Source organism: Argentina anserina, chromosome 6 (genome assembly GCF_933775445.1).
Source record: "Argentina anserina chromosome 6, drPotAnse1.1, whole genome shotgun sequence".
Classification (NCBI taxonomy): domain Eukaryota; kingdom Viridiplantae; phylum Streptophyta; class Magnoliopsida; order Rosales; family Rosaceae; genus Argentina; species Argentina anserina.
Genome location: NC_065877.1, coordinates 20,406,920 through 20,431,787, shown reverse-complemented (window position 1 = coordinate 20,431,787; position 24,868 = coordinate 20,406,920). Strand labels below are relative to the sequence as shown.

The window sequence follows — 24,868 nt, the reverse complement described above, 5'->3', positions numbered from 1 at the left end:
AATTGGAAAAACGTTACGTTTTGTGACTTGAGAGTTGACTTCTATTTTCGTAGTTCATTTCCGAAAACTTCCTTCACAAAAGTTATAGCTCTCGTCAATACGAGTTCTTGGACATGTCACACACTTTAATCAGACGTCGTATGTGGTAGTTATCCTCGACGGAAGTTGGTTTTTTATTTTAGAAATTGTATAAAAAGAGATTTTAGGACACCCTAGTTTCCAAAACCAGAAACTTCTTTCTCTCTCTCTCTTCTCCACAGCCTATCTCCCTCATGACCCCGACTCTCTCTCTCTCTCAAAATCGCCTCCAGCGATCTCATGCCTCCGGCCGGCGTGGCTCTCACCGCCGGTCCCAAGACCACCGTAAGCTCGACCTCTCCCACCCCCGGACGAGACGCACCCTCCCTCGCCGCCGTGAAGCCTCGCCGACAAGTGGCGATTTTTGCAAAAACTTCGCCGCTGATTCAAGCTTCGCCGCCGGTGAATGGAGCCATAGATCCTTGCAAATCGACGTTTGGGTTGGGTATAGCACAAATTGGAGCTCAAATCAGAGGTTTTAACATCGGAGGAGAGCTTGGGATTTCGGAAACTTTCATGCGACTTTCCGGCCACGTTCTGGGTTGCAAGGAAGGTACGGTTGTGATCTCCTCTTTATGTTCTTCATCTTTCATGTTGAATGTTTGTGATTTTGTTGAGTTTGGGTGAAGGTGTTGGAGGGGCGCGTGTCGTCATCGGTGGCGGCGCGTGGGAGGTTTTGGAAGTGCAGGAAGACGGCATTAGGTCGTGGAAGGGAGGAGGAGACGAGAGGGGAGAGTTTTGAACCTCGGTGGGCAAGCCACGCACGGGTTTCGAGGTGGCGCGTGAGCCCCACGCGTTGCCACTGTGGGTGGCGCGGCTTTCGGAGGGTGGTGCGTGAGCCTCACGCGCTGCTACGTACGGCGGCGCGTGAACAATAATTATGAACAATAATTTTTTTGTACAAAGTAATTTCTGTACAGTAAAAATATAAAAGTAATTTATGTACAGTAAATTGTAAAAGTAATTTCTAAATAGCAAATCAGTGATTAGTATTTACGTAAACAGTATGTACATAAACAGTATTGACGTGAACATTAATTACGTAAAAACCGTAATTTGCTGAACAGTAAACAATAGTGCTAGTTCGGCATCCGAGGTTTTACGTAACGTTTCTAATCACTTTATTATACAACTAGGTGATCGACAAAACAAGTGAAGGATTTACTTTCGGTATTGTGGAAATTACGCTCAGGAAAATAAGATGAGTAAATCTCACTATGACGAATCTAAACTTGGCGGTGATTCATATTTACGTGTTATTTAAAAGACCGAACTATGACATGTATAAGATATAGTGGGTCGTGTATGTGTATAAATGGTAAATACAATACATATATATGGGTTGCTATATCAAATACTGTCACAGTCTTATTTCCAAATGAGTTTTATTATAGCACCAATATTTATTTTATTTGAACAAGAGTCGCTTGGTTGTTGTACGATAACATGTGAGGATTGTATTGTACGTGGTTTTAACTTTGAGTGATGTTAAAATGTTTTTCTGTCTTCGGACGTGTTGGCAGTATCGGAACCAAGCCTTGGCCGGGTGACAGTTATGATTCAGTTAGAGCTCTAATCTGTCTGTTGGTGTACTGCATGAGGGGTAATAGATGGGTTACATGGGTCTCATGAGTACCCATATTTTTGTGATATTGGGTGACAGATGGAATGCCTACTATCGGACGGCGTACTGCATGAGGGGTAACAGATGAGTACCTGGGTCTCATAAGTACCCGTATTATAAATGTAATTTGGGTAAACAAATGGTTACCTAATGTCTCATGAGTACACATATTTACAGATATTATTGAACATCCAGATGGGTCGTCATGTGTCTTATAGTGCATTTATATTTAAATTTCATTTGTATCTTCTTTTGTTTACTATATGTGTTATACTGTTGATTTACTCATACGAGTTGCAAAGCTTACCGGGTTGGTGTTTATAATCCCGGTGCATCTATTAGATGGTGTAGGGGATAGTTTTGCAGGTGCGGATTAGCAGAATTGGAGGGCTTTCATTGAAGATTGTCGAAGTTTGATTATTCGATTTGTAGTGGGGATTGAGCGGATTTTTGCATTTCCATTTGTTATAAGATTTGAATTATAAATTGGTTTTGAAATAATCAAATCGATTGAGTCGTAATTTGAACTCATTTCGATCCGCTGTAACTATAAGATGATTTCAAACTAATTGAGATTGTTTTAGAGTTTTTCATAGCTTCGATTAAGTGTTCTTTCACTTGAAATTTCGGGGTCGTGACAGTTGGTATCAGAGCGTAGGTTGCGTATTTGATAATCTATCAATATCATCCAAGTGCGATGGCCTGACTGCAGCAGACCCCTATCACTTGCTCTTCAGTATTGATATTTCGTTGGGTACGCAAGAGTGTTAGGAGCCACACCTTCAGGTTTTGTCCTCTAAATTGAAGTGGGGTGATAATACTTCGATGATTCAGCTTCACTCTAAATATCTTAGTTAATATATGTTAGATCTATTTTATTCGGGTTCAAAATTTTACATGTATTGACTAAATATTTAAATGTTTCAAGGTGATGAATCTGGAGAATGGCCGTGCACAAGGTCGAGGACGGGCAAGAAGCCGACGCCGAGGCCGAGCGAGGGTTGGAGGCCGAGTCCGCAATGTGGAGAACCTCTATGAGGAGGTGGCGCCACAGGTCGAACAGGTTAACCCTGAGGCTGTTATTAGAGACGAGGGTCGTGTTCTAAAGCTGATCAAAGACATCAGTAGTCTGTCAGTGCCATCATTTCATTGGGGCCTGGATCATATGGTGGCGGATCATTGGATCAAGAGTATGGAAGCCTACTTTGAGATGGTGATGTGCTCGGACATCGAGAAGAGGATGATAGCCACATTCTTCTTAAAGGATGATGTTATGGATTGGTGGAAGAGTACAAGACGGACTGTGGATGTGTCCACTCTGACTTGGGAGGGTTTTGTGGCACTCTTTCGAGAAAAGTACTTCCCAACTACAGTGCAGGAAGAATTAGAACTTGTGTTCCTTAATCTAGTACATGGAGATATGGCCGTCAGGGAGTATGATGCATGTTTTGCATAGTTGTATCGGTTTTTCAGGCCAATGGGTGCGACCTCCTTAGCCTATAAATTTCTACAAGGACTTAAGCAAGAGTAAAAGACCATAAGCACTTTGTCTGTCTACCAAGGAGCTGATGTATGAGAGTGCCCTGAATTTGGAACAAGCGAATAAGACTCGCGGAGGAGATGTGGAAGTTAGCGATAGTCGAGGAAAAGGGAAGGCAGTCAGTTCATGCAGCGGGTATGCGGGACCGAAAGGTGGATCTTAGAAGAGGCCGGAGACCTATTACCAGACTCCAGCTAAGGCGGCATCTCCATCTGTTAGGATTGCATCTATTAGACAGTTAGCATCAGTAAGGTGTTTTGTTTGCAACGAAATGGGTCACTACCCTACAACTTGTTCAAAATCGAGGAAGACAGGCTGCTTTAAATGTGGGCTAGTGGAACATATGGCTAGAGACTGCACCCGACCTCAGCAGGGTAGATATGAACATCAGCAGAGACAGTTACCTGCGGGCCAAGCTAGAGTGTTTGCAGTGGGTCAGCAAGACACAAGAGTGGAATGTACCTTATCTATTTTTTACTACCTTGCTAGAGTACTGTTTGATACAGGAGCATCATATTCTTTGATTGCTAGTTCGGTAGTGGAGATGTTAGAATTGTTTCGTACACCTCTTGGAAACTCTTTATGTGTCACTTCACCTCTTGGAGTGTCTCTCGAACTGGAGACAATTTGCAAGGCTTGTCCTATTGTGATTAGAGGTAGAGAATTCTCTGCTTCTTTGATGTGATCCTAGGAATTGATTGGTTGAGGCCGCAACACGCATTGATCAATTGCTTTGATATGGTAGTGTTTTTCCATAGTCTTGGAGAACCAGTTTTTCGTTATCATTGCCTCAAGTCAGATAATGCCATGAGAACATGAGTCTTGGCACATGTGAAATGTGTAGATCCTGAATCCACTTCTTATCTATTCTAGGTGATCGACACAACAAGTAAATGATTCAATTTCGGAATCGTGGAAATTACGCTCAGGATATAAGGTGAGTAAAAATTTCACAGTGACGAATCTACCCTTGCGGAGATTCATGATTACGCTTAATTAAAAAGAATGAACTATGATATGTATATGATATAGTGGATTGTGTATGTGTATAATTGGTAAAATAGGTACATATATATAGTTTGCTATATTATATACTGTCATAATTTTCGTTTGCGAATGAGTTCATTTTAGCGTTGATAATTATTTATTTGAGCATGTCGATTTGATTTGTACAATATCATGTGATGATTGTTTGTACGTGGTTTTAACTTGAGTTATGTTAAATAATTTTTGTGGTCTGTGGACCTGTCTTCGGACGTTTTGGCATGTCGGAACCTAGCCTTGGCCGGGCGACAGTTACGATTCAGTTAGAGCTCTAGTATGTCTGTCGGGGTACTAACATGAGAGGTAACAGAGGTGTGCCAGCGCTCATGAGTACCCATATTTTTGGATATTGAGTGGCGAGAGGTTGCCCAATGTCGGGCGGTGTACTAACATGAAGGGTAACAGAGGTGTACCAGTGCTCATGAGTACCCATATTATAAATGCATTTGGGTAAACAGAGGGGTTGCCCGATTTCTCATGAGTATATATTTTTTCAGTTAATATTGGACAACCAGATGGGTCGTCCAATGACTCTTGAGTGCATTTATGATTGATGTTTTATGTATTTTCATATATATCTTTATGCGAGTTATATTGTTGTTTTACTCATACGAGCTGCAAAGCTTACCGGGTTTGTGTTTACAATCCCAGTGCACCTATTCGATGGTGTAGGGGATAATTCCGCAGGTGTGGATTAGCGGAATTGATGGACAACACTGAAGACTTTGAAGTTGTTTTATTTTATCTTGTGGTGAGGATTGAGATGATTTTTATATTTCCATTTGATATAATGCATGAATTATAAATTTGGTTTGTAATAACCAATTTAACTTAGTTATACAATGAACTCAGTAATGATCTGCTGTGACATTAAAATGATTTCGATTTATTGAGATTGTTTAGAGTTTTTCATGACTTCGAGATTCGAGTTTCATACTTGAAATTTCGGGGTCGTGACATGATGAATGATAAGAGCTTAATTAACCTTAGTTGTTTGAAGCATGATAGCATATCATATGTGTATATTAGAGTTGTGAACAACAATTATTTGGAGATCTTCATTTTCAAACTTTATGCACTTAGGGTAATGCATTAGATACCTAGCCGGATTGACATGCACGACATAAGTAGTTAAGTACTACACCCGAGAGATGTTGCTTAATACCAACAAAGAAGATTGTCCATTGTCATTCCCGAGAGGGATATAAGTAGAGAAACTGTCTAGTTAGAGTGATATCATTTACTTTAGAAGCATCATTGTTCACAAGAGAAGCTAGAGGTGGAAACCTTAAGTCCTAACTCTCATTTATTTCATCACATCTAGTTTAGCATAGCCTAGTTTACATTTCAAGTAGTCACTTAGTTTTTAGAAGTAACTCCTACCTCCAAAAAAAAATTGAACCACTACATCATCTTGCACATATCCACCATGAATTTAGGTTCACTTGTAAGCCTTGGTTTGTGACTTGTACATTTACATATTCTTCTAGCATCCCTTAGGTTTTCCTAGCTAGAGAGAGTTTTCCAATCTCTTTGGTACGACATCCCCTACTCACAATCTCACTACACTATAACTTGGCCCTTATACTTGAGGGTGACATTTGGTTCGACAAGGTCATCTCAACACTTTCATCTATACTAATGAGGCGGTTTAAATTAAATTCAGAAGACGATTTTTTAGGAAAAAAATATATAGATGAAAACCCTAATCCTCTAACCCCATGAATACTAGTTTTCTGTCATGATTCATGAACTGTACAATCCTGAAATTGCATGAAAACTTCAACTAAGATTTGTAAATACGCATATTGTTTGTCTTTGGAATCTAAGATTCATGAAAGAATTATATATGCTATTGAGGCTTTGGATGTGCTAGGTGCAAAACCTAAAGAGATGTACCCCAGTTTTCAATCGGATTTGGAGTCTCTAATTAATTCACACCTCTTGTTGTTTTTTCAATTAAAGAGCATAACTATTGGATATGTGTATATAATTCAATCCCTACTCCTAAACTAAAGATAGAGATCTGTGAACGATGCTAAGTAAAACTAAAATTTTGCAGTTTTAATTTGGACAAAAATAAATTATGATTTTAGATAGAATTGAAATACATGTAGGAAATGATGTGGCATGTTTTGTATAGCCTTTTTGTATAATATTTTGGGGTCTTTAGCATTTTTGTTGTTTCTATTAATTTTCTTTGGAAAAAACAAAGACATTAAAAAAATCTGATAATTTATTAGATTTAGAATATATTTTTTCTATTATTTGTAAAGATAATGGACTTCTTCTATACTAATAAGAATCAACCGAGCTCGAATTTGAGATTCTGAGAACGCGCTCTAAACCCTAGAGACATTTTTTTGTCCTAGTGTGCCTGTCTAGTTGCACAGCAGTGAAGGTGATGGTCTCTGGCTTAGCTGGTTCACTAGTGCTTCGTCCAGACATGAGAGTTGTGTAGTGCATTGGGCTCTGGCGCAGAGGTGGAGGTCTGTTGTGTGGAGGCTTTCTCGTGCTTGGTTAACATTAGGGGTTGGTTTAATGTTGTTGACGGGTTGTGCGGTTAGAGGGAGGTGGGGTCGGTGGCGGGGGTGGATCGAGGCTGCTGTCATGGTGTGGTGGTGGGAAAGAGGGGTCTGACGTCAAATCAAGTCGCACTGTTGGCTGGCTCGATTGAGCGGCGGCAATGGTGGTAGATTTGGTATGGATTTGAATGCAGCGTCGACATGGTTTGGATCTGCTAGCCGCAAGGACTGGATTCATTGGACGGAGGCTGGGGCACAATGTCGACGATGGGACAAGCCAGAACCGGTGGCCGAGAGAGAGGGAAGCCAAAGCCAGTAAGGCTTAGATCTCTGGGCTTAGAGCTGGCATGTGGGCCACTTTTGGGTTGGAATAAGGGCTCAGCTCAATTTTTGTGCTCAGCCCCAGGTTCAATTTTTTTTTGTTTATCTATTTTGTGTTGTCTGTTTTTAATAATTCATTACCTTATTATGGTACGAAAGTGTGGGCTATGCCCTAGTAGTTGCACTCGACATGCTATGTTTATTCTAATGAGGTAGCGAATTCTTTGCTTTGTCAAATGGTTGCAGTCTCTTAATGACAAGATGAAGCTTGAGCATAACAAGAAAGCAGATAGACATAGTAAATTAGGACTCGCTATGAGCATTGTCTTTCCGTTATGTCGCCATATTTTATATAAAGCAAATAAAGTAGTCAATGATGCACTATTTGCTAAATGGTTCTTGCTAGAATGCATAGTTATGTATGATCTCCTTAAATTGTCTTAGGGTGGTCTTATATTATGGGTTTTACGTTTAATATCCCCTTGTATTTTACGGTTTTATTAATAATAACGGCATAAGAACTGCCTTCAGACTCTTATCAAAAAAGAAGCTATGAAAATTAACTGACTATAAAATAGTCTTTGAAAACAACACCATATATAAGTCCATTTTACGGTTTTATTAATAATAACGGCATAAGAACTGCCTTCAGACTCTTATCAAAAAAGAAGCTATGAAAATTAACTGACTATAAAATAGTCTTTGAAAACAACACCATATATAAGTCCATAACCATGAGACACCCACAACACGACCAAACACCGACATACCAACCTAACCCCTCACTCCGATAGGAGTAACTGGATATTACAAAATATATTAATGTTATAATATTATGCTTCAGCATTTCTGTTTTTTGTTCTGTTTTACTATTTGTTTGTTACATGGTCTTCCTGAACAAGTCCTGCAAACACCAAAAGATTTGAACAAGTGCCGAATCATTGGATACGTTAAAGAATAGATAGAGGGAGGGAATTTGTCTCGCTTCAATTTGCATATCTTTTCTCACATCAAATTCATATGCGGCTATTACCACAGCACCTTAGAATAATGCCATTCATCTTCCTCGTCACACCACCCGACATGGTTGTTCTATATAATGCAATTGCACCCAACACAATACAAATGAGAATCAGTTCCAGTTAAATCCTCCTCCACTTTCTCTTTCTCTCGATCTCACTATTGGTAACAACTCCGTATCCTTACACAGACAGAGAGGCAACCCGTTACAATGAGCTGCGGCGACTGCAACACAGACACCCCAAAACCCAAGATTTTGGCAGTCATTCTCGATTTGGATGGGACCCTTTTGGATACAGGTCTCAAATTTCACCAATCCCCCCATTGCATTTGATGTAGTGGGTCATTCTCATTTTCTATGTTTTGTTATGATTCAGAGCGGGCTACAAGGAGTGTCTTCAAGGAGTTCTTGGCCAAGTATGGCAAGACTTTGAATAAGGAAAGGGAAGAGAAGAGGGAGATTGGCAAGACACTCAAAGACTCGTCTACTGCCACTGTTGAGGACTATGATCTTCCATTGACTCCTGATCAGTTCATTGAAGAAATCATTCCCATGTATCAAGAAAGGTAACCCCACTCTTTTCACATAAATGCAAACATATCTGTTACTAGTGTAGATTGAGGTTTTTTTTAAAAAAAAAAAATCAATTGTCAGCATAGTGATAAAATGATAACTGATAAGAATTCGTGTATATGATTTACTGTATGTGCATATAGTTATGCCTTTTTATGTAATGTACACTGTACTTTTAGGTGGAAGCACGCGAAAGCTCTTCCTGGTGCTACCCGCCTCATCAAACATCTCCATGACCATAAAGTACCTACTGCTCTTGCTTCGAACTCCTTGCGTGAATATATAAATGCAAAGATTTCTGTCCATCAAGGTTATCGCTTTCTTTTGCTCTTTCTTTGTGAGGTTGATATTTTAGATTAAGTCATAAACTCAATAGTTAGACTTTTAGATTTTTGTTGACGGCAATCAATACCATATCAGTGCAAAAACTTCATGAGAAATGAGAGGATAGTTTGATACTGCCGTTTTTCTTACTTTTCTGTGTTAGTTGCTTCATATAGTTTTTGGTGGTAGCTTATGAAGCTGATATCTTGATCACACTCCGTCAACCCATTTCAAAAGGAACTATTATTGATATGCTTTGCAAAGAACTGTTATGTCTCTTGTAAAAAGCTGATACATGATTCCTTTAGGCCAAGAAGGTAGAATAATTCAGAATGTAAAAATTTACAGTTATATGGACCTCTCTCTGCACCAATCCCATTTTGTTCTAAACTACCTTATGCAGTTATGCTTGGCCTTATTCTCACGCACATTTCTGAATATATATATATATAGGATTTTTCTCTGGTGCGGATTTCCATTTTTGCACCACTTTTCGATCGAATTTTCTCATCTCCACCATTTAGCATCTATATATTATTGTATAGATCATCTTTGCAAAATTTCAGTCAATTTGGTAATCGTCACCTTGCGGAGATTTCAAGATTCCGGCCACCGTAGGTCGGCGCTGCAGCTCCGGCCGGCACAGACAGGAGTGCCGGGAGGAGGGGAGTGCGGCTGTGCTGGTCGGTGGCCGGAATCGCCGAATCCGCACTGTACGGACGTCCGCAGCTGAGAATTTTTTGTATATATTGGCTGATTGGTGATTTCTCATGTGTTGTGATTTGTTACTTCCTTTATGTAGGCTGGCAGGGATGGTTTTCAGTAATACTTGGTAGCGACCAGGTTAAAGCGGGCAAGCCCTCTCCAGATATGTAAGGAAGTAATTTAATAAAGGCTTTCATATCCTTTTAATAGATATATCGAGCTCATCAAAGTGTTTACAGATGTGAAGAGGCAGCAAGACAAATGGATGTAGATGCAGTTCACTGCCTTGTGATCGAAGACTCAATGTAAGAATAGAGATTATCATGTATCACTGAACAAAATTTGTTTCAATTTTATGGATAGTCCTTAAGCCAAGTAGGGTACGGAACTAACAGAAGTGAAGATGTTACTCATGCAGCTTCTGCTGCTAGCATTTCATTTCTTTAGTTCATATTAGTCACAAGTGTTTCCTATCAATGCATTTCAACAGGGTTGGCGTTAAAGCTGCCAATGCTGCAGGGATGGAAGTAGTGGCTGTTCCACCCCATGGTGAAGCTGCTGGTTGTTCTGCACTTGCAAACACTGTGCTTCATTCTCTTTTGGAATTTCAACCTGAGAATTGGGGCCTTCCTCCTTTTAAAGATTGTATATCTCTCTTCAATTCATTGATTTGTTCATGTGCCTTTCCTTCCCTGTCCCATACTTGCCTGTCATTTGGTTGCAGGGGTGGATAATGCATTGCCAATTGAAGCAATTCATTTTAGTGGCATGTACGCTAATGGGGTGGTCAATGAACACACAGGTAGGTGAAATATCAATTTTTTTTTCTTCAGAAAATTAGATTCTGGGTTACAATATGCCACTTCATTGAACAAAAATTGCTTTTGCATATACTTCAGTGACATCGACCCATTTTGTTGGTGACTTTATAGATTCATATCACATTTTTTTTAACTTCCCTTTAATGCTTCTAAGATAGCATAGGGTATTTTTTTCTCAAGGTGTTAAGGGATGATTAGGAATTTTACTTGACTGGGTGCATGTGGTGTTATGGTTAAGATTTGTGGAACTATACATTCAGTTTAATGAGCAGACTAAAATGATCAGAGGATGGAAAATCTGCTCTGCCTGACCAAGTTTGGGGAGTTTATTTTGGGTGGGCTGTTGTGGATATGAAGAAGAGCTACAGGGTAGTCATTGGCATTGGAATGGATCACAGTTTCTGCTCTCCTAAGAAAAAGATTGTGAGCAATCGACCTTACCTTGTTACTTGTTTTACGTTTTCTTATTTTTGCAACATGTTTTTTCGAAATTACTTAGCTAATCATTTGGCAATGTATAAAGTAAATCTGTTTTTCTATCTCCAGAAGTTATGTAGCTGATATGATCCATCTTCGTCTGCTTAAATTTACTTGGTTTTCTGGTGCAGCAATTACATCTCGTTAATGAAGGCAAATGCTGTATATCCAACCAGAAAGTGAAAGTGCTGCTTGTTGGCTATATCCGTGGACTGAATAGCAAGGTAACAAGTAACAACATAATAGTAAGGATATTATTTGATTAGAAGACATTTTTCAATGTACTGGTCTGTAGAGATATTGCCTCTAATTCGATTTTGTAAACACATCTTGGCTGTTAAATACAATTTGACCAGAATATTTTCTTCTAAAATTCCTTCAATTGTTTATAAGAAAAAGAATCTGTAGAGCTGTAATTGAAGCAATACTGTGCATGTTTGCAGGAAGTTTCAGTTCTGGATTCAGAATCACTTGAGGAATGCAAGACTATTGCAAGTGCTGCCTTGGATCTGCCCATATTTAGTCAGCATGCATATGTTCCTCTGTACCCAGATACTTTTTCTCTCAAAAACATGGCTAGTGAGCTAGGACACTACTGATAGCGCAGACCTTTTCTTTTGCTCGAGTAAGAGAAAAAAAACAGTAATGTACTCTATTACAACTTTGATAATAAAATGCAATGATTTAAAGGGGGAAGTGAAATGTTTGCCTTCTTTCCAGTACAATACATAGCATTGTTTTCTGTTGTCCAACATATAGATGCTGAAAACAATTGTTGTTAATCTTCTGAAAATAACCAACATTTGTCAGTACTCAGTAGTCAGTACTGTCTTGTAAATGCTACCAGTTGTCATAGTAAATCAGTCGAAAGTTAACAGAACATCATATATCTAGTCCAATCAAACCTTTCGTATCCCGGGGTTAAAATTCTTACTAGTCACAAAAGTTCAAATTTTTTTCATTGATTTCTCAAATTGGCCACAATTCCGATGCTGGTTAACTTGAAAGAGCCAAATAGGTACATCAATCAGTTTTCTCTTATCTAGAAATGATGAGTCATAGTACTTGTACGTTAGTTTTTAGATAGCATATGATAAACAGATAACTGTTTTCTCAGATATATGCCAAAAGATTAATCTGGTCTTCTAGACTAAACGTGAGAATAGGTAAAGCCAAGAAGCATCTCAAATGGTAGTGATATTATTTTAGTTTGATTTGGCCAGTAACTTGTCATGACATCAAATTCTGTTAGAAGCCGATGTCTCATATCAGAACCTTTTATGGGCACAATTTCTGTTAGAAGGAAATGTCTCATATCAGAACAATTTATGGGCAACTTTTGGCGCATGGAGATAGCATAGAAAGAATGGCCTTTCTTCTCTATATAAACTGAGCATTCTACCATTTCTTTGTATACCTGCTCATTATATCATCTATACTTGATCATATACTAGCCTACAATGGAATTCATCAATCACTGCAGATGTATCTGTTTGACATTTATCCTTTTGTTGGGAGCTTGGTCCTCTGAAGTTACTTCCCGCAGTCTCCAAGATGCATTAACTTATGGCAGATTCGAGCAATGGATGGCTCTCCATGGACATGTATACACTGACATTGATGAGAATTTGAGGAGAAGCGCTTCCAAATATTCAAGGAAAATATAGCTTATATAGAATCTTCCAATGGTCAAGCAAATAAATCATACAAATTAAGTGTCAATCGATTTGCAGACCTTACAAATGAAGAGTTCACATCCTCAAGAAATCGATTTAAGGGGCATAAAAGTTCCACAAAGACCATTTCTTTCAAATATGAAAATGTTACGGTGCCAGCAACTATGGACTGGAGACAAAAAGGAGCTGTGACTCCCATCAAGAACCAAGGCCAATGTGGTATGCAATTAATCCTCTAGCTAAATTTGCTTTACATATCAGGCTCTGCTTCCCCGTTTTGTAATTTACATTGTTTCCACCTTAAATGCTAATATTTTTTACGTATACAGGATGCTGTTGGGCTTTCTCAGCAGTGGCAGCCATGGAAGGAATCACTCAACTTACAACTGGTAAATTGATTTCTTTGTCTGAACAAGAATTAGTTGACTGTGATGTCAATGGTGAAGACCAAGGGTGTGGGGGAGGCTTGATGGATGATGCCTTTCAGTTCATTAACAAAAATCACGGACTGACTACTGAGGCTAATTACCCCTACACCGGTGTTGATGGTAAATGCAATGCACGGAAGGAAGCAAGCCATGCAGCTTCAATCACTGGCCACGAAGATGTGCCTGCAAATAGTGAAAGTGCACTACGTAAGGCTGTTGCCAGTCAACCTATTTCTGTTGCCATTGATGCTAGCGGATCTGATTTCCAGTTCTATAAAAGTGGTGTCTTCACAGGTACCTGCGGAACTAGCCTAGACCATGGTGTTACTGCTGTTGGTTATGGTGTCAGTTGTAATAACCCCAATTTTTTTACGAACAATATTAGTTTGATTCGAATTCCATAAAATGTCGAATTTTAATTAGAATGAATGTGTTTGGTTGCGATGTTATTAAACGAGAACGTTTAATAAGAAAACGTTACGATTTCCGAACGAATTTATCGACTTTTATTTCGTCGCTCGGTTGTGAAAACGTTCTTCACGGAAGTTGTAGAGCTCGTCGATACGAGTTTGTGGATATGTGACGCGTTCGAATCGGACGTCGGAGGTAAAAGTTATTAACGTCGGAAGTTAGTTTCCGATTTGGAAACTAGTATAAATAGGTAATTATAGGATTAGGGTTTCCTTAATCAGAAACCCTCATCTCACTTCTCTCTCTCAACCCGCCGCTCTCCCTTCTCTCTCACTCTCTCGACTTTTTCTTCCTCTCCCTCACCGATCGCTCTCCCTCTCCCTCACCGATCGCTCTCCCTCTCCCTCACCGATCGTTCTCTTCCTCTCCCTCTCACTGATCACTCTTCCATCCCCCTCGATCCGAACTCTATCTCTCTCTCTCTCCCTCGCACCCTCCCTCTCCTCACCAACGGCAACTGTGCTCTCCGCCAGTCCCTGCTACCACCTCAAGCACGCCGTGCCTCTGTCCGCCGCCAAGGAGCCACGACGAAGAGGGAGCACGAAGCTCTTCACCGATCCAAGAGTCCCCGACGGTTTTGGACTCCGAGCTAGGTAAGGAGACGTTAGATTCATGGTTGTGTTGTTTTTGTGGTGTTTTTGGATGGATTGGGAGATTAGGGATTCGAATTGGAGAGATTGGGGAAGGAAATCGGGTGAAGGAGGGTGGGAGATACCGCCGCCTAGGGGCGGCGCGTGAGGAGGCTAGGATTGGCCTAGGTGTAATCGGAGACCGTAGGAAGGTAGAGGAGGAGGAGGGGGAGAGTTTGGGCACGGCGGTGGCGTCGGCGAGTGAGCCCCACGCGCCGCCACCTGCGGCGGTGTAAATAGTTTAGACAAGAAGGGTATTTTGGTAATTTACTGTGTAATGGTAAATGTAAAAGTAAATTTTATTTACTACGGTAAATGTAATTAATTTTTACCTTCGGTAAATGTAATTATAAATTACTTTCAGTAAATGTAAAAAGTAATTTGTAAAAGGGTAATTTAGTAAATTTTATTTACTGAGTTGTATTTACATTTAAATCGTACGTATACGTACAGAAATACGTATTAATATTTATACGTACAGAAATACGTATTAATATTTATACGTACAGAAATACGTATTAATATTTATACGTACAGAAATACGTATTAATATTTATACGTACAGAAATACGTATTAAATATTATTACGTACAGAAATACGTATATAGTATTTATACGTACAGAAGTACGTATTAATTGAGGATTGCACAGTAACCGTGAATAGTGAACCGTGAACAGTAATTTCGTAAAACCGAAAATTGCTGAACAGTAACCGTTTATTACTGTTTTGGCATTTAAAGGTTTACGAAACGATTCTAAATTCTTTTCTTATTCTTTTTAAGGTGATCGCTAAATCGAGGAAAGGGTTTATTATCGGAAATTGAGGAATTACGCCCAAGTCAATAAGGTGAGTAAAATCTCACTGAATTACGAATCTACCCTCGTGGTGATTCAACATTTTTACAAGTGTGTTTATCATATGAATTACAACATGTATATAATTTTGTGGACTACATATATACAGTATAATGGTAATAAGTACATATATATATATAGTTCATTAAATTACGTACTGTTATTAATTCATTAAAAATAGTCATTTCGGTGACAGAAAAATTGTGCATGTGTGTGATTTAAATGGTACGATATGATGTGAGATTATCGTACGTAATTTTCAGGTGTTTATGAAATATGACATGTATAGGATATAGTGGACTATGTATATATTGTATAAATGGTAAATAAGTACGAATATATATAGTTTGCTATATAATATACTGTTATGATTTTTATTGTGGATATATCATGAAAGTTTAAAAACGTACAATATGATGTGTGATTATTGTACGTGATTTTATCACGGAAAATGTGAAATATTGTGATTTGTCTTCGGACGTGATGTGTGGTACAATATGATGTGAGATTATTGTACATGTGAGGCAAGTCGGAACCTAGCCTTTGGCCGGGCGAAAGTTACGATACAGTTAGAGCTCTAGTCTGTCTGCCATAGTACTGCATGGAGGTAACGGGTGGTTATCTGCTCATGGGTACTCAGCTTGTTTTGGATGTTGGGTGGCGGGTGGTTACCCAACATCAGCGGTATACTAAGTGAGGGGTAACGGATGTGTACCAGCGCTCATTAGTTACCATTTTGTGAAAGTATTAGAGTAACCAGATGGGTTGCTCGTTTTCTCATGATTTTCATTATACTGTGTTGATGTGGAGTTGTGTCTTTTATGAGACGAGAGTTATTTTAATATTTTACTCATACGAGCTGTAAAGCTTACCGGGTTTGTGTTGCAATCCCGGTGCACCAATTTCAATGGTGTAGGGGATACTTCCGCAGGTGCTGAGTAGTGGTGATTGAGTGACGACTCCGAAGACTTGAAGTCGATCGCATCCAGTCGTGGTGAGGTTCCAGCGTGGATTCTGTGTGTGATTTGGTGTGATTTTATTTGTGAGGTTGTTGTGAGGATTATACAATTCCATTTGTTATATGTTGAATTATCATTTGGGTTTGTAATAATCGGCTTGACTGAGTCATATTTTAAACTCAGATGTGATCCGCTGTTACGTTTTAATGATTTCGATTTATTTGAGATTATTTGGTGTTTAACGACTTTAGAATTTTGAGTTTTTAAGCTCGAAATTTTGGGGTCGTTACAGTTGGTATCAGAGCCTAAATGCGTATTTGGCGATTATCAATACCATCCAGGAGCGATGATCCGACTGCAGGCGGGCTCCCATCACATGCTCCTCGGTATTGATATGTCGTCGGGTACGCGAGAGTGTTAGGAGCCATACCTCACGGTTTGGTCCTCTAGGGAGTATTGTGATGATACTTCGATGATTCATCTGTTTTGGAATGTCAACTTATAATCTTTGGATCTGTTTTGGCTGAGTTCGAGATTTCTTGAGTATTGACTAAGTGTATTGTTTTTGAAGGTGATGAACGGTGACAAGGGCCGAGGACGGGCGAGAGGCCGAGGTCGAGGTAGGACCACAGGCCGAGTCCGCAACGTGGAGAACCTTTATGAGGAGGCTGCTCCACAGGTAGAGCAGGTAGGCCGAGGTCGAGGTAGGGCCACAGGTCGAGTCCGCAACGTGGAGAACCTCTATGAGGAGGCTGCTCCGCAGGAGGAGCAGGATGAGCCAGCTCCTGCGGTTAGAGATGACGGTCGAGTGTTGAAGCTGATCAAGGATATTAGTGCACTGTCAGCTCCGACATTTCATGGGGGACTAGATCACATGGTAGCTGACCATTGGATCGAGGGTATGGAGGCTTATTTTGAGTTGATGGAGTGCACAGAGATTGAGAAGAGAAAGATAGCTACATTCTTTCTCAAGGGTGATGCTCTAGATTGGTGGAAGAGCATGAGACAGACTGTGGATGTGTCTACATTCACATGGGGAGATTTCACCACCATATTCCAAGAGAAGTATTTTCCAGCCTCAGTACAGGAGGACTTAGAGTTGGAGTTTCTGGCATTGGTGCAGGGAGACATGACCATTAGAGAGTATGATGCTCGATTCTCGCAACTGTATCGGTATGTCAGGCCTATGGGTGCGACTGCTTTAGCTCAGAAGTATCTACGTGGGCTGAAACAAGAGTACAAGACCATGATATCAGTCCTTTGCCTGACTTCACGGGAGCAGATATTTGAGAGTGCTATGAGTTTGGAGCAAGCAGAGAAGACTCGAGCAGGTGATGTGGGGAACAGAGATGCGAAGGGGAAAGGCAAGGCAGTCTATACAGGCAGCGAGCACTCAGGACCGAAGGATAGGTCATGGAAGAGGCCAAGACCCCACTATCAGGCCCCGACAAGGGTACCACCCTTAGCTATCAGGGCAGCACCAGTCAGACCATTAGCAGCAGTGAGGTGTTATGGCTGCAATGAGATGGGACATTACGCCTCAGCATGTCCGAAACCGAAGAGAGGAGGGTGCCACCGGTGCGGGCAGGTGGGGCACATAGCTCGAGATTGTACCCGACCACTTCCGGGTAGACAGGAACGGCCACAGAGACAGCTACCAGCAGGCCAAGCTAGAGTGTTCACAGTGGGTCAGCGAGACACAGGAGTGGAAGGTACATTATCACTTTTTGACTACCTTGCTAGAGTGTTGTTTGATACGGGAGCATCGCATTCATTCATTGCTAGTTCGGTAGTGGAGATGCTAGGATTAATTCCTACACCTCTCGGGGACGCCTTATGTGTCACTTCACCCCTTGGAGTGTCACTTGAGTTAGAGACAATCTGCAAAGCTTGTCCTATATTGATTGGGAGTAGAGAGTTCTCTGCTTCGTTGATTGTGATTCCGGACCACACTTATGATGTGATCTTGGGGATTGATTGGTTGAGACCACAGCATGCTGTGATTGATTGTTTCGACATGGTAGTGTCCTTTCATAGACCTGGAGAGCCAGTGTTTCGTTATCGTTGCCTCAAGTCCGACAACGCCATGAGATCAGGAGTTTTGGCACATGTGGAGTCAGTGGATCAGGAAGTGACTATCACAGACATTGTGGTAGTATCGGAGTTTGGTGAAGTGTTCCAAGAGATACCGGGGCTACCTCCTCGAAGAGTGGTAGATTTCTGCATTGATGTAGTACCCGGTACAGCACCTGTGTCAAAGGCGCCATATAGAATGGGGCAGAATGAACTTAAGGAGCTGAAGGTGCAGATCGATGAGCTATTAGACCAAGGGTTCATTAGACCTAGTGTTTCACCTTGGGGAGCACCTGTTTTGTTCGTGAAGAAGAAAGATGGTTCTCTGCGGTTATGTGTGGACTACAGAGAACTGAACAAGGTGACCATCAAGAATAGGTATCCATTACCTAGGATTGATGACTTGTTCGATCAGCTCAAGGGTGCCACAGTGTTCTCTAAGATTGATTTGAGATCCGGTTATCATCAACTCAGAGTGAAGGAAGAAGATATATCGAAGACAGCCTTCAGGACCCGGTATGGACATTATGAGTTTGTCGTCATGCCATTTGGTCTAACGAATGCACCAGCTGTCTTTATGAGTTTGATGAACCAAGTATTTAGCCCGTACTTGGATGAGTTTGTTGTGGTGTTTGTGGATGACATTCTGATATACTCCAAGACACAAGAAGAACATGTGGTGCATCTGAGAACAGTGTTGCAGACCTTGAAAGAGGCGAGACTGTATGCCAAGCTAGAGAAGTGTGAGTTCTGGAAAGAAGAGGTCAAATTCCTTGGTCATGTTGTCTCAAAAGATGGAGTACTAGTGGATCCAGCAAAGGTAGAGGCAGTGAAGAATTGGAGTCGTCCAAAGAACCCTACAGAGATACGTAGTTTCCTCGGGTTGGCAGGTTACTACAGGAGGTTTATCGAGGGGTTTTCTAGTATCGCATCTTCATTGACCAAGTTGACTAAGAAAGATACTCCGTTTGTGTGGACGGGTGCATGTGAGGAAGCATTCAACAAACTAAAGACTAGACTGACCACAGCTCCAGTGTTGACGATTCCCTCTAATGGTGGTGGCTATGTCATTTACAGTGATGCTTCACTCCAGGGTTTGGGTTGTGTGTTGGTGCAGCATGGAGGAGTCGTTGCATATGGCTCGAGACAGTTGAAGATTCATGAGAAGAATTATCCGACACACGACCTAGAGCTTGCGGCAGTTGTATTTGCCCTGAAGATTTGGAGACATTACTTGTATGGTGAGAAATTTCAACTCTTTTCGGATCATAAGAGTTTGAAGTACTTGTTCTCACAGAAGGAGCTGAATATGAGGCAGAGGAGGTGGATGGAACTCCTCAAGGACTATGACTTCACATTAGAGTACCACCCGGGGAAGGCAAATGTGGTGGCGGATGCCTTGAGCAGAAAACCGAGAGGCGTGGTAGCTTCGCTTATGGTCCAGGAATGGTTCATGCTAGAAGCTGCATCCGAGTTTGATTTGGTACCATCGGGAGGAGAACCAAGGGTCTTTCTTGGTAGTGTCACAGTGCAACCCACATTGATCACGAGGATCATACATGGTCAGGCGCAGGATAGACACTCACGAGCTAAGTTGGCGGATCTTGTAGTTGATACGCTTGATGAGTGTCCTTCAGAGTGGAGAGTTGGACCCGATGGAGGGTTGAGGTTTGGGGCAAGGTTGTGTGTCCCAGATTGTGATGATCTTCGGGAGGAGGTTCTTCGTACGGCACATCGTTCACGCTATACCGTCCATCCAGGGAACACCAAGATGTACAAGGACCTATGCAGACAATTCTGGTGGAACGGTATGAAGAAAGATGTAGCAGAGTTTGTATCGAAGTGCCTTACATGTCAGCAAGTGAAAGCAGAACATCAACGACCAGCTGGCATGTTGAAACCACTGACTATTCCTCTTTGGAAGTGGGAGCAGATATCCATGGATTTTGTGACCGGGTTGCCTAGATCGAAGAAGGGTCACGATGCCATATGGGTGATTGTCGATCGGTTGACGAAGTCGGCTCATTTTCTCCCAGTGTCGATGAAGTACTCAGTGGACGTGCTTGGGAAACTATATGTGGATGAGGTAGTGAGACTCCATGGTGCTCCAGTTTCTATTGTTTCCGATAGAGATGCACGTTTCACTTCGAAGTTCTGGGGTGGTTTGCAGAAGGCGATGGGCACTACCTTGGATATGAGTACAGCTTTTCACCCTCAGACGGATGGACAGACGGAGAGGGTGAATCAGGTGATGGAAGACATGTTGAGAGCATGTGTGTTGGATTTCAAGGGTAGCTGGGAAGATCATTTGAGTTTGATTGAGTTTGCCTACAACAACAGCTACCATTCTAGCATTGGCATGGCACCGTATGAGGCACTTTATGGTAGACCCTGTCGATCTCCGGTCTGTTGGGCCGAAGTTGGTGATGAGGCACTGATGGGCCCAGAGGTGGTTCAGGAAACCACTGAGAAGATCTCGATCATTCGGGATAGAATCCGGACCGCTCAGAGTAGACAGAAGAGCTATGCAGACCTGAAGAGGAGACATGTGGAGTTTGAGATTGGTGACCATGTGTTCTTAAAAGTTTCACCTATGAGAGGTGTAGTGAGATTCGGCAAGAAAGGAAAGTTGGCACCGAGGTACGTTGGGCCATTTGAGATACTTGAGAAGGTGGGCGAACTAGCTTATCGACTAGCCTTGCCTACTAGCATGTCAGGTGTACACAACGTCTTCCACATTTCCATGCTGAGGAAGTATGTACCAGATGAGTCACATGTGATTGATCATAGCACCATTGAGGTGAAGGAAAATGCTACATTTGTTGTCGAACCGGTTCGTATTTTGGATAGATCTACAAAGAAGCTTCGGAGGAAAGACGTGGAGCTAGTCAAGGTATTGTGGAGTCACCATGATGAGGGTGATGCATCTTGGGAGCTAGAGTCAGATATGATGACCAGATATCCACAGTTGTTTGTTGAGTGAGCTTGAATTTCGGGACGAAATTCCTTTAAGGGGGGTAGATTGTAATAACCCCAATTTTTTTACGAACAATATTAGTTTGATTCGAATTCCATAAAATGTCGAATTTTAATTAGAATGAATGTGTTTGGTTGCGATGTTATTAAACGAGAACGTTTAATAAGAAAACGTTACGATTTCCGAACGAATTTATCGACTTTTATTTCGTCGCTCGGTTGTGAAAACGTTCTTCACGGAAGTTGTAGAGCTCGTCGATACGAGTTTGTGGATATGTGACGCGTTCGAATCGGACGTCGGAGGTAAAAGTTATTAACGTCGGAAGTTAGTTTCCGATTTGGAAACTAGTATAAATAGGTAATTATAGGATTAGGGTTTCCTTAATCAGAAACCCTCATCTCACTTCTCTCTCTCAACCCGCCGCTCTCCCTTCTCTCTCACTCTCTCGACTTTTTCTTCCTCTCCCTCACCGATCGCTCTCCCTCTCCCTCACCGATCGCTCTCCCTCTCCCTCACCGATCGTTCTCTTCCTCTCCCTCTCACTGATCACTCTTCCATCCCCCTCGATCCGAACTCTATCTCTCTCTCTCTCCCTCGCACCCTCCCTCTCCTCACCAACGGCAACTGTGCTCTCCGCCAGTCCCTGCTACCACCTCAAGCACGCCGTGCCTCTGTCCGCCGCCAAGGAGCCACGACGAAGAGGGAGCACGAAGCTCTTCACCGATCCAAGAGTCCCCGACGGTTTTGGACTCCGAGCTAGGTAAGGAGACGTTAGATTCATGGTTGTGTTGTTTTTGTGGTGTTTTTGGATGGATTGGGAGATTAGGGATTCGAATTGGAGAGATTGGGGAAGGAAATCGGGTGAAGGAGGGTGGGAGATACCGCCGCCTAGGGGCGGCGCGTGAGGAGGCTAGGATTGGCCTAGGTGTAATCGGAGACCGTAGGAAGGTAGAGGAGGAGGAGGGGGAGAGTTTGGGCACGGCGGTGGCGCAACACGCGCCGTGGTGGCGTCGGCGAGTGAGCCCCACGCGCCGCCTGCCGGCGGGTGGCGCGTGTGCCCCACGCGCCGCCACCTGCGGCGGTGTAAATAGTTTCGACAAGAAGGGTATTTTGGTAATTTACTGTGTAATGGTAAATGTAAAAGTAAATTTTATTTACTACGGTAAATGTAATTAATTTTTACCTTCGGTAAATGTAATTATAAATTACTTTCAGTAAATGTAAAAAGTAATTTGTAAAAGGGTAATTTAGTAAATTTTATTTACTGAGTTGTATTTACATTTAAATCGTACGTATACGTACAGAAATACGTATTAATATTTATACGTACAGAAATACGTATTAATATTTATACGTACAGAAATACGTATTAATATTTATACGTACAGAAATACGTATTAATATTTATACGTACAGAAATACGTATATAATATTATTACGTACAGAAATACGTATATAGTATTTATACGTACAGAAGTACGTATTAATTGAGGATTGCACAGTAACCGTGAATAGTGAACCGTGAACAGTAATTTCGTAAAACCGAAAATTGCTGAACAGTAACCGTTTATTACTGTTTTGGCATTTAAAGGTTTACGAAACGATTCTAAATTCTTTTCTTATTCTTTTTAAGGTGATCGCTAAATTGAGGAAATGGTTTATTATCGGAAATTGAGGAATTACGCCCAAGTCAATAAGGTGAGTAAAATCTCACTGAATTACGAATCTACCCTCGTGGTGATTCAACATTTTTACAAGTGTGTTTATCATATGAATTACAACATGTATATAATTTTGTGGACTACATATATACAGTATAATGGTAATAAGTACATATATATATATAGTTCATTAAATTACGTACTGTTATTAATTCATTAAAAATAGTCATTTCGGTGACAGAAAAATTGTGCATGTGTGTGATTTAAATGGTACGATATGATGTGAGATTATCGTACGTAATTTTCAGGTGTTTATGAAATATGACATGTATAGGATATAGTGGACTATGTATATATTGTATAAATGGTAAATAAGTACGAATATATATAGTTTGCTATATAATATACTGTTATGATTTTTATTGTGGATATATCATGAAAGTTTAAAAACGTACAATATGATGTGTGATTATTGTACGTGATTTTATCACGGAAAATGTGAAATATTGTGATTTGTCTTCGGACGTGATGTGTGGTACAATATGATGTGAGATTATTGTACATGTGAGGCAAGTCGGAACCTAGCCTTTGGCCGGGCGAAAGTTACGATACAGTTAGAGCTCTAGTCTGTCTGCCATAGTACTGCATGGAGGTAACGGGTGGTTATCTGCTCATGGGTACTCAGCTTGTTTTGGATGTTGGGTGGCGGGTGGTTACCCAACATCAGCGGTATACTAAGTGAGGGGTAACGGATGTGTACCAGCGCTCATTAGTTACCATTTTGTGAAAGTATTAGAGTAACCAGATGGGTTGCTCGTTTTCTCATGATTTTCATTATACTGTGTTGATGTGGAGTTGTGTCTTTTATGAGACGAGAGTTATTTTAATATTTTACTCATACGAGCTGTAAAGCTTACCGGGTTTGTGTTGCAATCCCGGTGCACCAATTTCAATGGTGTAGGGGATACTTCCGCAGGTGCTGAGTAGTGGTGATTGAGTGACGACTCCGAAGACTCGAAGTCGATCGCATCCAGTCGTGGTGAGGTTCCAGCGTGGATTCTGTGTGTGATTTGGTGTGATTTTATTTGTGAGGTTGTTGTGAGGATTATACAATTCCATTTGTTATATGTTGAATTATCATTTGGGTTTGTAATAATCGGCTTGACTGAGTCATATTTTAAACTCAGATGTGATCCGCTGTTACGTTTTAATGATTTCGATTTATTTGAGATTATTTGGTGTTTAACGACTTTAGAATTTTGAGTTTTTAAGCTCGAAATTTTGGGGTCGTTACATCAGTGATGATGGAACTAAGTATTGGTTGGTGAAGAACTCATGGGGCGAAGAATGGGGCGAAGAAGGTTACATAAGACTGCAAAGAGATGTTACTGCACAGGAAGGTCTCTGTGGCATTGCTATGGCAGCTTCTTACCCCACTGCCTGATAAATCATTAAATGAAATCAATCATACCTACAAGCGTTTATAGGTAAACCTATATGATATGTACATGAACATATGCTTGTAATATGTGAAAGATACAATACCTGTAATAAGAAAACCATCAAGGTATATTAATACAAAAATGAATAACCTTTATGTCTAGTTGAATCACTTGAATGCAATGAACCAGCTTTTCTGTCTACAATTATATTTATCCTTGAGGAGAAGCAATTTGCATATCACTCAAAGAGATATAGTTCCTATGCAACTTTTACTGAGGTTTCTGTAAATGTTTCCCAATACCGTACCGAAGCCCTATAATTTGAGTCTTTTTTTAGCGGAGGAGGTTCTTCCATTCACCCAGTGGAGGTTCACCTCATATTTACTAAAGGCAAGTGTTACACACTTACACAACAGAGTCAGTTTTTTTAATATTTAACTCAAATTGTGGCTCATGTTATGTCACGTCATCAGTTTTAATAGAAGATGAATGTTCATGGGGTGGATGCAAGAATTTTCGTTTTTTTAGTCCATGAATATCTAGTAGTACCAAGACAAGACTAAATGGTTTTCTGTCTACCTCACTTTCTGTCCAATTTGTCATTCCATTGCAGGCCTTCTTCAATGCAATATATAAGCTCACAT

At 40.9% G+C, this 24,868-nt stretch overlaps 1 protein-coding gene and 1 pseudogene across 2 annotated transcripts; both read left to right on the top strand.

The window, feature by feature from the left end:
- Positions 1 to 8,275: 8,275 nt before the first annotated feature.
- Positions 8,276 to 11,814, top strand: LOC126801201 (bifunctional riboflavin kinase/FMN phosphatase-like). 2 transcript variants are annotated; one of them, XM_050528672.1, is made up of 10 exons: positions 8,276 to 8,451; positions 8,530 to 8,719; positions 8,906 to 9,036; positions 9,853 to 9,922; positions 9,995 to 10,060; positions 10,246 to 10,400; positions 10,480 to 10,557; positions 10,863 to 10,999; positions 11,185 to 11,277; positions 11,497 to 11,814. In XM_050528672.1, the coding sequence occupies exons 1-10, from the start codon at positions 8,364 to 8,366 to the stop codon at positions 11,650 to 11,652; spliced, it is 1,164 nt and encodes a 387-aa protein (XP_050384629.1). In that variant the 5' UTR covers positions 8,276 to 8,363; the 3' UTR covers positions 11,653 to 11,814. The 2 variants fall into 2 exon arrangements, with proteins under 2 accessions (XP_050384629.1, XP_050384630.1); XM_050528673.1 differs by lacking the exon at positions 11,497 to 11,814 and having other exon boundaries at positions 11,123 to 11,251.
- Positions 11,815 to 12,513: 699 nt separating this feature from the next.
- Positions 12,514 to 24,226, top strand: LOC126797024 (senescence-specific cysteine protease SAG39-like; annotated as a pseudogene).
- Positions 24,227 to 24,868: the final 642 nt, after the last annotated feature.